The sequence below is a fragment of the Pelmatolapia mariae genome, linkage group LG15 (genome assembly GCF_036321145.2).
Source record: "Pelmatolapia mariae isolate MD_Pm_ZW linkage group LG15, Pm_UMD_F_2, whole genome shotgun sequence".
In the NCBI taxonomy this organism is placed as follows: domain Eukaryota; kingdom Metazoa; phylum Chordata; class Actinopteri; order Cichliformes; family Cichlidae; genus Pelmatolapia; species Pelmatolapia mariae.
The window spans coordinates 38,565,852-38,581,246 of NC_086240.1; the positions used below are offsets into that span (position 1 = coordinate 38,565,852).

General features: G+C 40.8%; 1 protein-coding gene across 2 annotated transcripts in view; it reads right to left on the minus strand.

Annotated features, from left to right (window-relative positions):
• negr1 (neuronal growth regulator 1) overlaps positions 1 to 15,395 on the minus strand; it is a 170,113-nt gene that overhangs the window by 26,526 nt on the left and 128,192 nt on the right. Inside the window, exon 7 of one of the 2 annotated variants that reach the window (XM_063494801.1) lies at positions 13,887 to 13,928. The exons of the other annotated variant lie outside the window; for it this stretch is intronic. Coding sequence (XP_063350871.1) covers positions 13,887 to 13,928 — 42 coding nt within the window. The remainder of the gene's footprint in view (positions 1 to 13,886; positions 13,929 to 15,395) is intronic. 2 annotated transcript variants of the gene reach the window in all.

A 15,395-nucleotide genomic window follows, 5' to 3' on the forward strand; every position in this document is an offset into this window, starting at 1 on the left:
ACAAAAAAACAAATTAAAGAAAAGATGAGGGAAAGGTGTCTGGAGTGTGATTTGAGAGGACTATGGACTAAACTCTTTGCTCTGTCATAAGGACACCCAGTATGGGTCCACATAATCGATAACACCGTGTCGCTGAAGGTGAAACAAGTGGAGAAAGTCACCGGGATTCATTTAGAAATCGTTCACTGTGGAAAAGGAAGCAAGGTGTGCAAAGCCCTACTGAAGAACAGCACTAGTGAAGCCTCCTGTTACATTTCCTCCTGTATGATCATGCATACAAAGTAGAAACCAAGTACATTTAGATCTGTTTGTCTCCGGGCTGCTGTGATTAACAGGGGTTGAGTTCTGTCTCAGTCAAAGCTATATGAAATGCAAATCAGTAGCCAGTACAGTCACATCTCTGACGGCTGACAAGCATTTTTATGCAAGTGTTGTAGTAGGACTTAGAGTTCAATTTACAAAGTGAGCAGAGAACAAAGCTGAGCTGAACTCAGGTGAGCCCCGAACAAATCTGTTACACCCACAGGAAGGTTTCTTAAGGATTTCTTCCTTTTCCTCCTGTACCAAGGTACAACACAGTGCATGGATGAGAAATAAGCTAGAGGGGCCAGGGTGATATCAAACTGACTGGACACTTTCATAGCTTCCCTTATCAAAAGTATGCATTGTGTGTATGCATATGAGTAAACTCAGTTACATTTGGGTGTGTAACACTTTGCTAGGAGCCAGCCATAGCATTTGCAAGCGGTAAGTCAACACAACAGGAGTATTAAATGTGGATTAAACCAAAGTAACTCTACAACAGACCAATTTTGGGGTGAAATAGCAGGTAAACAGAGGTAACACTTTTTACAGCAAAGCGCTTTCATTAATGCCATCGCAGAGACCGGTTTACCCACCGTTTCATGCCAAAACTGCAGTTCCTTATAACCCCCCTATAAAGACATATTTTAGACCAGTTTATAATCGAGGCTCCACCAATGTGTGAACTCGAATGAGTTATAACTGTTAAAACCACTCTGATGAACACTTTATAAGGTGAACATTACAAGGTGTTGTGTTTCCCTCCTCTCATCCCCAACCGGTTGCGCCAGATGGCTGCCCCTCCCTTAGACTGGTTCTGCCGGAGGTTTCTTCCTGTCAAAAGGGAGTTTTTCCTTCCCACTTTCAGCAAGTTCTTTCTCATAAGGGGTCATCTGATTCTTGGGGGTTTCTCTGTATTGTTGTAGGGTCTTTATCTTACAATACAAAGTCCTGTGAGGCAACTGTTACTGTGATTTGGAGCTTTATAAATAAAACTGAAACTGGCATCATGGGTAAGAATAGCAACAATGTAACTGTCTGATAACTCCACTGAGAGACTGTTTAAAGGATAAAATGACCACATATGAATGTTTGGTTTATATGGGGATATTTGAAAAAGATTGTGGAGATTATTGTGGAGAAGTCTACATTGCTAAATATCTGATAATTAACAACTTTATGTCATTTGAACCATCATACAAGCCTCCTTCGAAACAGCAAGTAGTTAATAATATAGATTAGCCTTTGTTAAATGCATAATGCACAATATCAATATACACAAATTAACAAAATATGGCTAATTTATTGTGGAGAAATGCAACTAAAGAACAGCAGGAACATTTCCCCGCATCACTAATCTGCTTGCTGAATTAAACAGGGGAGAAAATTATTCAGCATCAGACCTAACAACAGAACAGCAGCTAAAATGCATCTCCATATCATTATGCCTCTATGTTTGATTTATACAACTGAAGCCAGTCTTCAAATAATGATTTCTTTGAAAATTTTGGATGCAAGGGTTGAGCATAGGTTTTCTTTTAGAGGCAGTGGGCACAGTATCTTTACTCCTCAGGCTTCTTCCTCTGCCAGTGTCAGCAGGGGTTGTTTAAATTGGGCAAGCGAGGAACTGTGTAATTCCTAGCACTTATCATGGAGTGACATATAGGCACCAGTCTCTCTAGAATTTAAATACAGGGGAAGAAGACATGTCATGGGTGGGCAGAGTTCCTGAGGTTTATCGGGGCAGTTGGCAACAAAGACGAAACCACCCTGGCACGATCACATGACCTGTAATCTTGCGGAAGACAGCTGTCACACACGGACGGGTGACAAATTAAAGGAAGAGCTGACATCAAGTGTCTTAGTAAGGTGTTGAGCCACCTTGTGCTGCTAGACAGCTTCAGTGCCCCTTGGTACCGATTCAATAAGTCTCTGGAACTGAAGTGGTGGGGTGGAAAATGCATGATTTCAAATCATTTTCATACCTAAGCCATTTAATTAGACTAACTTTGTATTGATTTAAAGTGACCCTTCCCTCTCTGGGGATAAGTAAAGCTAAATCGCACCAGCAAAATGCGCCTCCAGCATATTAGAGCCACCTTATCGCCTCACCGTCGTGGTCAAAGGTTTAACATTTATATATCTGCAAAATAATACAGACATGGAAACATATTCTTGAGTAGTCTCTCATAGTGTCTCGTGTTTTCATCTCAGACTCTTAAGAAGCAATGGCTAATTTTAATGTGACAGTATCAGTGCCTGCGGATGTTCCATTGGCTCTGATTTGCTTCAATAAGCCACTTGGGTAAGTGCCTGTTTAGGGTCATCATTAAAATCCCAGAGATGCCAAAGCAGAGCTGTTATAACACAGTGAAATGCAACATTGCAGACAACACAGCATGCACTGGTGAGCACAGCAGCACGCTTAATTGAGCAGGAACAGCGGTAAGCGATCAGGGTTAAATTTAAATGCCTGTGTTTTAGATTCTGTGAGAATAAACTACAGGACAAAGACAACTGCTCAAACACCCAGAGTTTAGGAATGACATCTGCATGAGGCTTTATTGGATTAGCAGGAGTATGCAGCGTGAGTATGCAGCGTGAGCCCGCAGGTCTGCGGATCTCTTAAGCAAAGCTACTTCCTCAACTCGTTCCTCAAGAACCCCAAAAGTGAGCGTGATGCAGCGAAGAGCCTCCTTGGAAGTGAGCGAGCCTGAAGAGCGCATTTGCTATATTTCCAAGGGCAATGACAACATGTCCAAAGCTTTCTCTCCATTACTACTAAAAGTGTTCTCTCCTCTACCTCAAAATTATGCCCATTTAACTCTGCTGAAGAGTGCACTCACCAAAGATGAGAGAGAGGGAAGACCTAAAGCACTGCACAGTGTGAACCCACTGCAATCTACAAATTGGCCAGAAAGCCATCTTTTCTGATTTACCGCGGCCTCTACTGTAAGTGTGTGGCTTTCTTCAATCATCCTCCTTAATGCACTAACCATTAGAGTCTGTCCAGAAAGAGAATATACCCTGGTGTCTCAATTATAGACCAAGACTGAATCTCTACAGCAGCCTTTTGTGGTCATAAAAGGAAATGACTATCCATTTTCTGCTCCAGCTCTCACACAGCAACGGCACGGTCCTGTCTGTTGTTGGGAGCGCCAAAACTCATCTTTCCAACTGAATTGTCTTATTAATCACCCCCACTGCAGCGGTGAGAGTGCCAATTAAAGTTGGAAAGAGATTTAAATTGACAAAAAAACCCATTTTCAACGTCCCTTTAACAGTAGCTTCCCTTTGTGGTCCTTTCTGCTTATTTGCAGAACTTTTTACACAAGAGCAGGAATGGAGGTTTTGTAAATACAACATCAAAAATTGGGAAGGATGTCGCGGACCTGAAAGCGCTACAATGCATAATGTGCTTTGATCTTCTGGGTACAGCGTAGAGATGTGTGAGATTTGGTGATCTGCAAACTCTGAAAAGTTATACCAGAAAAAAAAATATATAAGTGACAGCGACAGGGATAAAAGCACTGCCTGCAACAAGAACTCAAATACGAGATGGGAAGAAACACATGAAAGAAAGAAGATTCTTTGGCACAATTTAAAAACTGGGAAAAGGCTCTGACAGGTCTCAGTTTTAATATCCACCTCCAATATTATCATTGCAAATACAGAGAAATATCCATGAAAGATGAATACAGGGAGAAGTCTGTGAAATAGTTTTCTCGCTCTTCTCGAGACAGTTGTTTAAGTGAGCGCCGCTGTGTTTCTTTTCCGTGTGCGTGGGACTGACAGCATGACCAGGTTTGCATTTAATGGCCGGCACTCCTGAGGAGATGCAAAATGGGAGAGATAATCAGAGGCAGAGAGAAAAGCGGTGCATGTGGGAGCAAGGGAACAACGGTGTGTGAAAGAGAGGCAGGGACAGAGAGACTCGGTGAGAGAAATGTGGGATAAGTAAAATAATCTGCTGACAGAAGGGGAGGGCAGCACGGCCATTTAAATCAGAGACTGACAAATAGGTGAAAGGCAAGCCTGAAAATGAGTCTTTGCAGGGGGCAGAGGGGAATGGTGAAGGTTAAGGTCCATGAAATATGGATAATAATCTGTTTATGTAGTTAAGATAGGGAAGAGGAGAGGTAAAAAGCCCTTTGTGTGAGCTGAAAATGTGTTGTCAATGCTGTATGAGAGCCTAGAATCAGAAAAATATTGCATTACTGCTAAAACAGGCTCCCTCTGAGATGTCTCCAAATTTAAAGAGTTTAAATTTAGTACACGTGCGTGATTTCAGAACTCTAGCTTAGACTGTATGATTATTTGTATGATTGCATAATTGCCTTTGCAATGCATTTTCTCATATATATTATATATAAATCATTTGACTATGTCTCTCATTCATTTTCTTAGGTAGCATGGTGGACCTTACTTACCATAGGGGACCCTGGTTGGGCTACTTAATGCATTTAGTCATGTGGACATGGTCAAGACAGTCTGCTTAAGTTCAAACTGAGCATTAGAACAGTGACTTTGGCAGGGTTGTTGGTGCCATACGAGCTGGTGTATCAAAAAATGCTGATCTGCTTGGATTTTCCCACACAACCATCTCTGGGGTTTACAGAGAGGGTTTAACGAGAGAAAATATCCAATGAGCAACAGTTCACTGGCTGAAAATGCCTTGTTGATATCATAGGTCAGAAGAGAATGGCCAGTCTGTATCGAGATGATAGGAAAGCAAAAAGTAGCTCAAATAACCACTCGACACAACCAAGGTATGCAGAAGATGATCTCTGAATACAAAACATGTCAAACCTTGAAGTAGATGGGCTTTAGTAGCAAAAGACCACACCGAGTGCCGCTTCTCTCAGCTGAAAAAAGGAAATGGATGCTATAATCCGTGCAGGCTAACCAAAAGTAATAGAAAATTGGAAAAAGCCCAGTCTGGTGAGTCTCAGTTACTGCTGCAACATTCAGTAATAGGCTTAAAAACAACAACATGAAAGCATGGATCCACCCTGCCTGCTACCAACGCTGTAACAATGGGGGGTATTTATTTTCTTGGCACACTTTGGGCACCTTAGTACAACTGAAGTGTGTTTAAACATCACAGCCTACCCAAGTATTGTTGCATCTCTTTATGACAACAGTGTAACATCTTTAGATAGCTGCTTCCAGCAGGATAACATGTCATGCAACAAAGTTTAAAACATGAGTTCACTGCACCCAAGCAGCCTCCAAACTCACAGAGAGTCGAATTATGGATGTGCAGCGGACAAATCTGCAACGACTGTGTAATGCTATTATGTCAACATGGTTGCTTAATTGCTTAATTTTAGTTTTTAAAATGTTGGGGTTAGAATTAATTAAAGCAAATGACAGTTTTCTAGCTTCATAAATGCCACATTTACTCCACTGGCATTGAAGGTTCCCAATAGATGTATGAGGTGTCCCTTCACCAGTGCGGACTCGTCTGTCCATCCAAGAATTGCCCTGTGTTTCATTTGTAACAAACAGTGTGCAATCAATATTAATAATTGTTTTTCCTCAGATTATAAAAGGTTTCCTTTTTTGAAGCATGTCTTAAGTGTTTCATAATCAGTTAACCAAAAGCAAACAAGGAGAAAGAGCCATCACTTTGTTTTAGAGCACACTTCTCAGCACAGTAAAACACAAAATCAATTTCATTGTCGGTATCTCCCACATTTAACTAATCAGCATTAGCACTCAAAATGCGTTTTAGGGCACTGTAATAAAAAGCCCAGGCAGCCACAGCAAAACAAAACCTAGCCTGTAATGACTAATATCACACAAACAACGGAGTACCAATCAGCCAAATAACAAAAAATAACACTTCCCCTGATTAATACTCATTTAGGAAATTACAGAGAGAAAACAAGAGATCACAAGGCAATCGCATTGTGTGTTATTATAATATCAAAGTAATGGCTTTCATTTCCTGAAAACATATGCTCTACACTACACTATACTATGGTAATGCATGTGCTGTCAGAAGGCAAGGGAACTGTTGATCAAATGGATAAGCTCTGGCAACCCTAGCACACTTTGACATTTCAGAAGATAATGCAATAAAGCCGAGAAGAGTTATAAACTCAGTCTTCCTCAGCGCTGGATATATCCTGTATAATTTAGTGTTTACATGCACTCACTGGTGGCTTTTGAGTCCCTGTTTTCTTTTCATTAGACATTATAGAATTTCTGTTTTATCAGAGGAGGAGATGGAGGTTTTATTTGTCGAGCCTATCTCACGTGTTTTTAAAATGTTTACTGAAACAACAGGTTTCTGAGCACAGAAGCTCACAGGCTTCCAGTTTCGCAGGACAAAACTCACGATCTATTTACATTGTTCCGGGATCGGGGGGTCAAGCGTGATAGATGACATGCCATCTGCTTATCAGGCCCTTCCAGAGGTCAGTAAAATTGAAGGTCAGCATAACACCTCAAAACAAACTGTACGGGACAGGAGTTGGGGGTGGCAGTGCGTTGCGGGAGCAGAGCACGGTTCCTGATCTCGCCACCACACAACTGATAAGGCTAGCAGAAAATGCACTGCCAAAAAGGATTATCTGTGGGTAGCTCAGTGTGTCTGACACCAGGCATGCTGGGTAAAGTAGAGGCAGGGCTGTTTACTGTAAAGGTTTAACACACTAAAATGTGGTCTCAACAAGCCCAGTGCTCTAGGATTTACACTACCAGTCACACTCATAGCACACTCCAATGTAGGTTTAACAGTGGGAGATACTCCATCCTGCTGAATATTTCATAAGTGCGATGTATTAATGCAGTCATTAGCTTGGTATGACTCACAAACCCAAGTAGACAGCAGTCAAACTGGTGACTATATTTTAATTGTCACTTGACACAACTGAACTTCAGCACTTCTGGCTCCTACGTCTGACTACAGACGTGTAATTGAACTGTGTGCATGTGTGCAGTTTGTTAGAACAGCAGTTTCACGTATTGAGCAATCCGGCGTAGTTCACCTCAGGATGAGGACTTTATCCATAAAGTCTACAATACCTACCTCTGAGCAACAGGAAAAAAAAAACACAGCATCTCAGTATGGGTTTTAGCTGAGTGCAAGTTCAGGAACTTTGTCTGTGGTTGATTTATGGAGCTTTGAGGTTTGCAGAAGCAGGGAGGTGGTAGAGTCTCTGCAGTCTCTGGATTTAATGCCAAGGGAAGGAGGAAAAAAGGCCCTTTTTATATCAGTTACCTGATTCTTTTCGACCGGCTTACAGTGTCACATTGCTTCATTGCTAAAAATACAACATATGGAAAGTAAACCTGGTTTAGTTTGAGAGGCGCCGTAGAGCAGATGAAGACCGTGTTATGTAACCGATGATGTGTAATGAATGATTAGTGTGATTGACTTTGTCTGGGACTAAACAAAGGACAGGCAGATCTATTCAGCTTGTCCAATGACATTCAAGAAATCCAATATCAATCTCTAAGTATCAGTGTTCTCCTGCATGTCGTCAGAAATAATCCTAGTGGAAATTAAAGGCATATTGTGGCATCAGAAACCTATTATTGTGTGCTGAGGTGAAAGAAATCTGCAACTTTGTTTCAAATTTTTCTTTTACGACTCATTTGAATACTTAACTTTTGTTTCCTAGGTATCCCAGTACATTTAGGATGGCCTAGTACTGAGGTTATGATACAATGATCAGCATTCTAGTCGTCCATGTGGGCATTGAGCATATGCTGGAGCATATGTTTCAGAATATATTGCGAGAATTTAGTATGCACTGCTGCAGGGCAAAGGAGCAGGGCAGCCCGGTAGTATATTCAGGGGGAAAAACTGATACACAGTTAACCTGTGCATGTACAAAAACAAAACACCTACTGCCTTTGTTACGAAGCCTACAGCTGATAGCAACTAATACTCCATCTCAGAAGGGAAACTAAATCTGCACATACAATTTTACTTTGTAATTCTTTTTGCCTCCCCCAAGGGCAAATATTTGTATAAAAAATAAGGTACTAAACCAAATACGCACCATTTTTAACGCTTAAGTTAGTAAAAGTCATATGCTGACAAAATCACCAAAGTAATACTATATATAGATTCAAAGACAGGCTGGATGTGCTTATGGGCGTCTTCAGTTATAGTTAGTCTAATATTTACAAAGTGATGGCCAAGAGAGAATATTAATTTAGAACTTAAGAGAAAAATGCCAAGTTGTGTATTTGTAGAGTGTAACATAAACAAAATGTTCCTTAGAGTCTTGCTTGCATCAGCATCAGATAAAATAGGAAACTCAAAGAGCAAAAGCACATTCAACCTTGTTTAAAGTAATCTTCCAAAGGAGACATTACCCCAATTTCAGACATAAATTAGCCAGCTATCCTTTCATTAGAGAAGCTTTACAGGCTTACTATAATAATTTGATTAACACAACTCCCTGAACCTCAGGGAGCTGAGTGAGTGACTTTTGTATTTTAGAGGACTTTGGAAGAATACTTAATGAGGTAGATTATCTCTTTGATGTTGTGCTCTGGACCTTGAATAAAGCAAGATATATGACCTACCCCTGCTCTAAATCAATCAGAAAATGGTCTTCATTAAGCTGCTGAAACTTCTAATTTGAAAACATCTTTATAAAGGAAACCTCATCTGAGTCTTTGTTCTGCAAAGATACAAGAAATTTTCAGGGAATAAATCCCAGAAAACTTTAACAGCCTACTCCACTATCTTCCAAGACACATAAACCTTCATAGTCCCATTAAAGCACTCTCCCTATCTCCTAAAGCTTGATGCTGGAATGGAGGACGGTCAAATAAATGATTCACATGCCAGAAACGCGAAAGCATCGGCATTACCTCTTTCTGTAATTCGTTTTAATTATACCAGATAACAAGAAAAAAGGAAATTATGTACCATGAAAAATTAGGCCCCAGTAAGAGGATAAAAGAGAAAGTCAAACAGTATGTGAATCATGTTCACTTAGCTACACTCACGCCTGAATTTGTTTATTTGGAAGTTAACATGGCACCTGGGAATTAGAGTGAGGTACCTCGGTTATGTATAATGCATGCAGTACTCCTCGAACCAGCAGCAGTTGTGCATCTTGCCTCATGAAGACATGATATGTGGCTCAGTACAGTGTTAAGAACACTGTTTTCTTAGAGTCAAGTGATCCGAATAAACAGTAGTGAAAACCTGTGGGAGCAAACACTCTTATCACAGATCTACATTTCATTGGGAGGATAGGGTGGCACCAAGCCAGCTGCTTTAGAGAACTGGAGCAGTGCTTTATGTCTGGGTAAATGCATGCAGATCCATATGCTAAAGATAAAATAAGCTTAAGGCCTTGATTGTCACCAAATAGTATATTACCATTTTGCACAGCATAAACTTTCACGGTGCGGTACATAAAACATCATCTCAAGAGGCAGAGACAGATGGCTTCCCTTTGTGCGTGTGGTTACCTGATAAATGTGAATGTATCTGTATGACATTATAAAATAAAACAGATAAAGAAAGAATAAGATAAAAGTATGAAATGATTTGTATTGATCTCCATGGGTGCAATTCAATTGTCAAAGGTCAAAGATGCTTTTGTGGTGGTAAACAACAACTGTACAGTTATACTACGCCTTACAGCTCACACAGCTGTGCAGACGTTAGAATACTAGTTACATTTACCAAAGGAATCGTGTTAAAATCTGCTCCTATCGGTCACCAACTGTTCAGTTTGATCATATACCCAAACAAAGTCGCATGTGCTTTTATAGTGAGTCAGTAGCATCTTCATATTATACAGTACTGTCTTGAGGATGCAGACCTTTTCACAGTAGTCTTAAACAATAGTTCTCCGGGCTTTCTGAAGCTTTTTATTTGGACTTTGGCTGCTTTTTCATTCATTTTCAGTCCAGTCCTTGAACCTTACAGTCCATGCATTCATCTTAAGTAGGCTTGATTACTGTAACAGCATCTTTACAGGTCTACCTAAAAAATCAGTCAGACAACTACAGCTCATTCAGAACTCTGCTGCTCGAGTCCTCACTAAGACCAAAAAAGTGGACCACATCAGTCCAGCTCTGAGGTCTTTACACTGGCTGCCTGTCCGTCAGAGGATAGACTTTAAAGTTCTGATGCTGGTCTATAAAGCTCTGAATGGTTTAGGACCAAAATACATCAGTGACCTCCTGACCCAGTATGAACCTTCCAGATCCCTCAGGTCATCTGGATCCTGTTTTTTATCAGTTCCCAGAGTCAGAACCAGACACGGAGAAGCTGCATTCAGCTTTTATGCTCCATATATCTGGAACAAACTCCCAGAAAGCCTCAGATCAGCTGAAACACTCAGTTTATTTAAATCCAGGTTGAAGACTCACCTGTTCTCAGCTGCATTTGAATAAAACACCAAATCCACACTTTTAAGCTTAAATTTCAAAACTCACATTTTAACTACTGATTTTATCTACTGTTCTGATTTTATCTACTGTTTTTTTTAATCAATTTTAAATCATGCTTTTTATTTGTTTTTGTTTTTTAATTTCTCTGTAAAGCACTTTGAATCACCTTGTTGTTGAATTGTGCTATATAAATAAACTTGCCTTGCCTTGGGGCTGAATGTCAGTCTGTGGTGTTGGGGATCTTGTCAGAATACATAGAATTATAAATGCAGAAACATAGCATCTTGGAAATTGATACAAGCTTTAGTTTTCAGCATGACACACTAGCAATGCAGTGAAAGCACACCTGAATAGAAATAGAAAACACACAAGGTCTGAGCACAGACCTCAACATTACTGAAGCAGTGTAGGATCACGATAGAATCACGATAGAAGACTGAACAAAAGGCAGTCAACATCCAAAGATTTGAATGTCCTTCTACTCATACTCTACAGTAGAAAAACATTCAGTTAATTAACATGATGTTTTAGAAATCCATCCATTCGCTTCCGCTTATCCTTTTTCAGGGTCGCAGGGTACACCCTGGACAGGTCGCCAGTCTGTTGCTAACATAGACACAGACAACCATTCACGCTTGCCTTCATACCTATGGACAATTTAGAGTTTCCAATTAACCTATCCCCTATTATGTCTTTGGGAGGAAGCTGGAGTAGTCAGAGAGAACCTGCAAACTCCACACAGAAGCAGCAGAATGGTGGCATTGAACTCAGGACCTTCTTGCTATGAGGAAACAGTGCTAACCACTGTACCACCGCGCTGCCTTGCTTTAAACTGTGTATACTGTGGTGTATAATCAATTATGCAAAAGGTTGAGGCTTTTAAGATACAATTATTGTCTCAAAAAACATCAGGCATGACATTTGATTGTTTGATCTTTTGTAGTACATCATACTGAAGACCAAGTAGTGACCCATCCCAGTATGACAGTCCTCACTGGATAAACCATGAATGGGTTACTGACCATTCTTTCTGTTTTCCCAGCTTTCCTGAACACAAGGCAACTAAGCCAAGTGAATCCTGCTTCTATGAATTTCAGCCATGATATATTTAGTTTTGCAGATGTGAGCTCCAATGTTTATCAGGGATGGAGCATCATTCACGTAGAGGTCCGTGCTGTTATTTAGCAGAGCTAAAGGAACTGCAGCTTTTTGCGACTAATGGTATCATTTCACATCCCAAATCTTGCTTAGAAATACTTTATAAGTTTTCCTGTTGGGTGGGAAACTAATCTTGTGACATGAGAAAGTGTACAGCTGTGTCTGTGGGATATCAGATTATACAAGTGCTGAGTCAAACAATCTAACATCTACCATAAAAATAGGATTTAATTAACCTGCACAATAGCTTTTTTGGCCCATTGGAGACGACTTTTATTAGAATAGTACTGGCCCAGCAAGGTTAGAAATAAAAGCACAGTGACGGATGTTTCCTATTAACAATGTTTTCTCTTTGTAATTTGATTTTGTTTTTGTCATTTGCCCTTGATCAATGGACTGAAACATACACTGCCAAGTGCTGTGGGGCCCGAGATTTATTTATTTTCCCCCCATTTCAGATCTTCGGATTCCCTTACCTTACAGACAAGAAATTTCATTCTTATTTTGGGACCACATCTCCCCAAACTCATTCATAGGGGAAATAAAAGCAGATAATAACTTGGTAAAAAAAAATAATTATGAACCTTAATTATACAATGTTTGGGATCTAAAATAATTCCCTTTACCAAGCCAGTTAGTGAAGGCGGCATTGAGAAATTAACTTCAAATACAACTTGGAACAAAGCAAAAACAGTGGCTCACTGAGAGAGTTTATCTCCACGATTGAAACCACCGGTGTTCCTTTGGACCATGAAATTGTCATTTGTTCTGCTAGCATTACATCAAATGAGAGTTCAGGGCCATGCCAGGACCGTTTGTTGCTGCTGAGCTTATTTTAACTTGTTATCTGACAGAATCTCCATGGATAATTATATTTGGCTCAGACAGACAGGTAGAGAATGTCATCTTTCCACAGAGCCGGGTGAAAAGTCACGAGAAACGCCTAGGAGATAAATCGTGCAATACGAATCCTCGTGTGTGATTACAGTACGGTATGTACTGTAAGTGCAGGTGCATTTGAGCATGTCAGAATATTTCAGAATGTTTTCATTTCAGCATCTACAATGCGCATCTGTGTCAGAGAGAGCTTTTAGTGCCAGTGTGCTTCTGCGCACATGAGCACAATTAAGCAAAAAAATAAATAAATAATGTAACCACCATGAGAGATTACATTCTGCGACTTGCTTAAAACCATTAGAGAGGGAGAAGAGACGGCCAGGCAGAGGGGATTATTCTGGGCTGGAATGTGGAAGCAGCGGAATACAGTGAGGAGGGGGAAATAAGGGCGACGTCGACAGTGTAGCACTGACAACAGCACTAGGAGGAGATCAGGTTAAAGAGGGTGGCACGGCGCCAGAGGACTGTTTTAAAGAGGAAAGAACAGAGAGAGAAAGTAGGGGGAAATGATTGAGGAATATTAAGAGAGAGACAGAAAGGAGGGGGGGAATTTTTCCCTTTTTTTTCCTTTTGGAATGGGGGGAAGAAAACTACAAGCGCAGCAGAGATTCCATCTTGCAAACAACAAACCAACCACAGGCCCTTCACCACCGACGGTGTACTGCCTTTGATGTATACTACATTTAGCGAGTGCCGGGGAGCAGGAGAGTGTTGTTGAGAGAAAGAGAGAAAGAAGCCATCAGCATTATGAAAAGCATCAGACCCAACGGAATATGGAGCAGCCACTTGATGACGCTATTTGATCCAAGTGGGGGTGCTGGTGGGGGAGGCGGGGTTGTAATGGCAGAAAAAAGGGGGCGGGGTAGTGTGATGGCACAGGCTGCAAGAAGTATAATGTAGCCAGACTGAAGAAGCCAAAAAAAAAAAACAATTACCAAAAAATAAAAATCCCCAAAACAAAAGATTAAAAAAAAGAATAAATGCAAATACAGAGTATAAAAGACATACAGTGAAGCTGTACACCCAGCAGGCATTCCAGCCAGCCAACTGAAATAAATCGAGATGGAGGAGCGGTTTTCAGCTCAGGTTAGTATGAGGCAGCGGATCACGTTGCTGATTTGGTGTACAGCATGGTGACATATACTGACCTGGGCTTGAGACAGCACTAGTGGTGGTGGGTTCAATAATTGCTACAGGGGAGGAGAGGGGGGGGAGAGGGAAGGGGAGGGAAAGAGGACATTCATGTATTATTAACAGAATGGAGACATAAAAAAATAAAAATTAAAAAAATAAAATAAAATAATAATAATAATAATAATAATAATGCATGCAAGGACAAAAAAGGACAGGGAATGACGACAAATCCTCTCCGTGCATTAAGGAGCGATGGCTATGGCGAGATGCAACCTCCTCGTGCTCATAAAAAGCACCTTTTTTCCCCCCCAGTTGCCTCAGATTTGCATGAATTGCTGCTAAGACAAAAAAAAAGAACGAGGGCGAACCCAGCAGCCGGAGCCAGTCCCAAACCCTGAAGGGATTTTGTGACCTGGTGAAAAGTCTTCATTTCTCTTCAGATATACTCGGCCACCTGCACTTAGTGGGGGTAGTTTTTCAGTAGCAACACTCGGCTTAATTTTTACTCTCCAAATCGCATTTCAGGCTGATGGAATTATGTAACATCCAGTGTGGCAATCTAAACAACTAGCCTGTGCTGTTTAAGTATATATGACACATAAATCTTTGTACTTGTGTCACATATGCAGCAAAGACACCCCCCCCACCCACGGAGATCTCGTATCAACACTCAACAATCACCTTGCCGACTAAATTGGTATGAAGATATCAGTGTAATGCAAACACTGCTGCCCATTTGATATAAGTAACATAGCTGTTTGGTAAACAAGCACTCAATTTGAGAAAAATCTGTACCCACTTTGTGCAGTGACTCACTTGAGAGCAGAATCTGAAATGCGTAGCAAAAATCAAAGCTGTTCTTTACCATAAGGGCTAAACTCAAAGCGATACAGGAGTCGGCATCGTTATCATGTGTTTTTCGCACATGATAGGCTATAAAAATATTTAGACTTCCTGCAAAGGTGCTATGTAAGATACAAGCCACCTTCCTCCTAAAAGGCTTCATGAGAGCAGAGGAGCTTAAATGTCACAAGAGAAATCAAAGCAGCCATGATTACGCCTTAAAAACATTCACACGAGGAATACAATGACTTTATGTCGTTCCACCGGTGCCGCGCCAAGGCCGTGCGATAGTGCAGAGGCTACTTAGTCTCTCTATTTTAATCCATTTACACGGGAACTCAATATGGGCACTTCACCTGCGGGGCAAAAGAGGGTACGCTGTAGTCCCCACCATGCTCTCAATCTGTGGTCTGTGTTGCTTTTCTGAAGCGCTCAAACAAGTGTGTAATCACTGTGTTACTCTTTTACCGAGCCACTGTTATGCCAACAACAATAAAACATTTGCTTTCACGTCGTTTCATCATTCTATTTGAGGTGGAAATTGTGCAAGAATCAGTATTCATACGTGAAATGATATGCCTTTTTCCCTCGGTATATTGGTGAGGAAATGGTCGAATTCATCTTTTCTTCCACAAATGTTTCCACTTTAAGTAGTCCTGGGGGACCCGGTATGTGAAGAG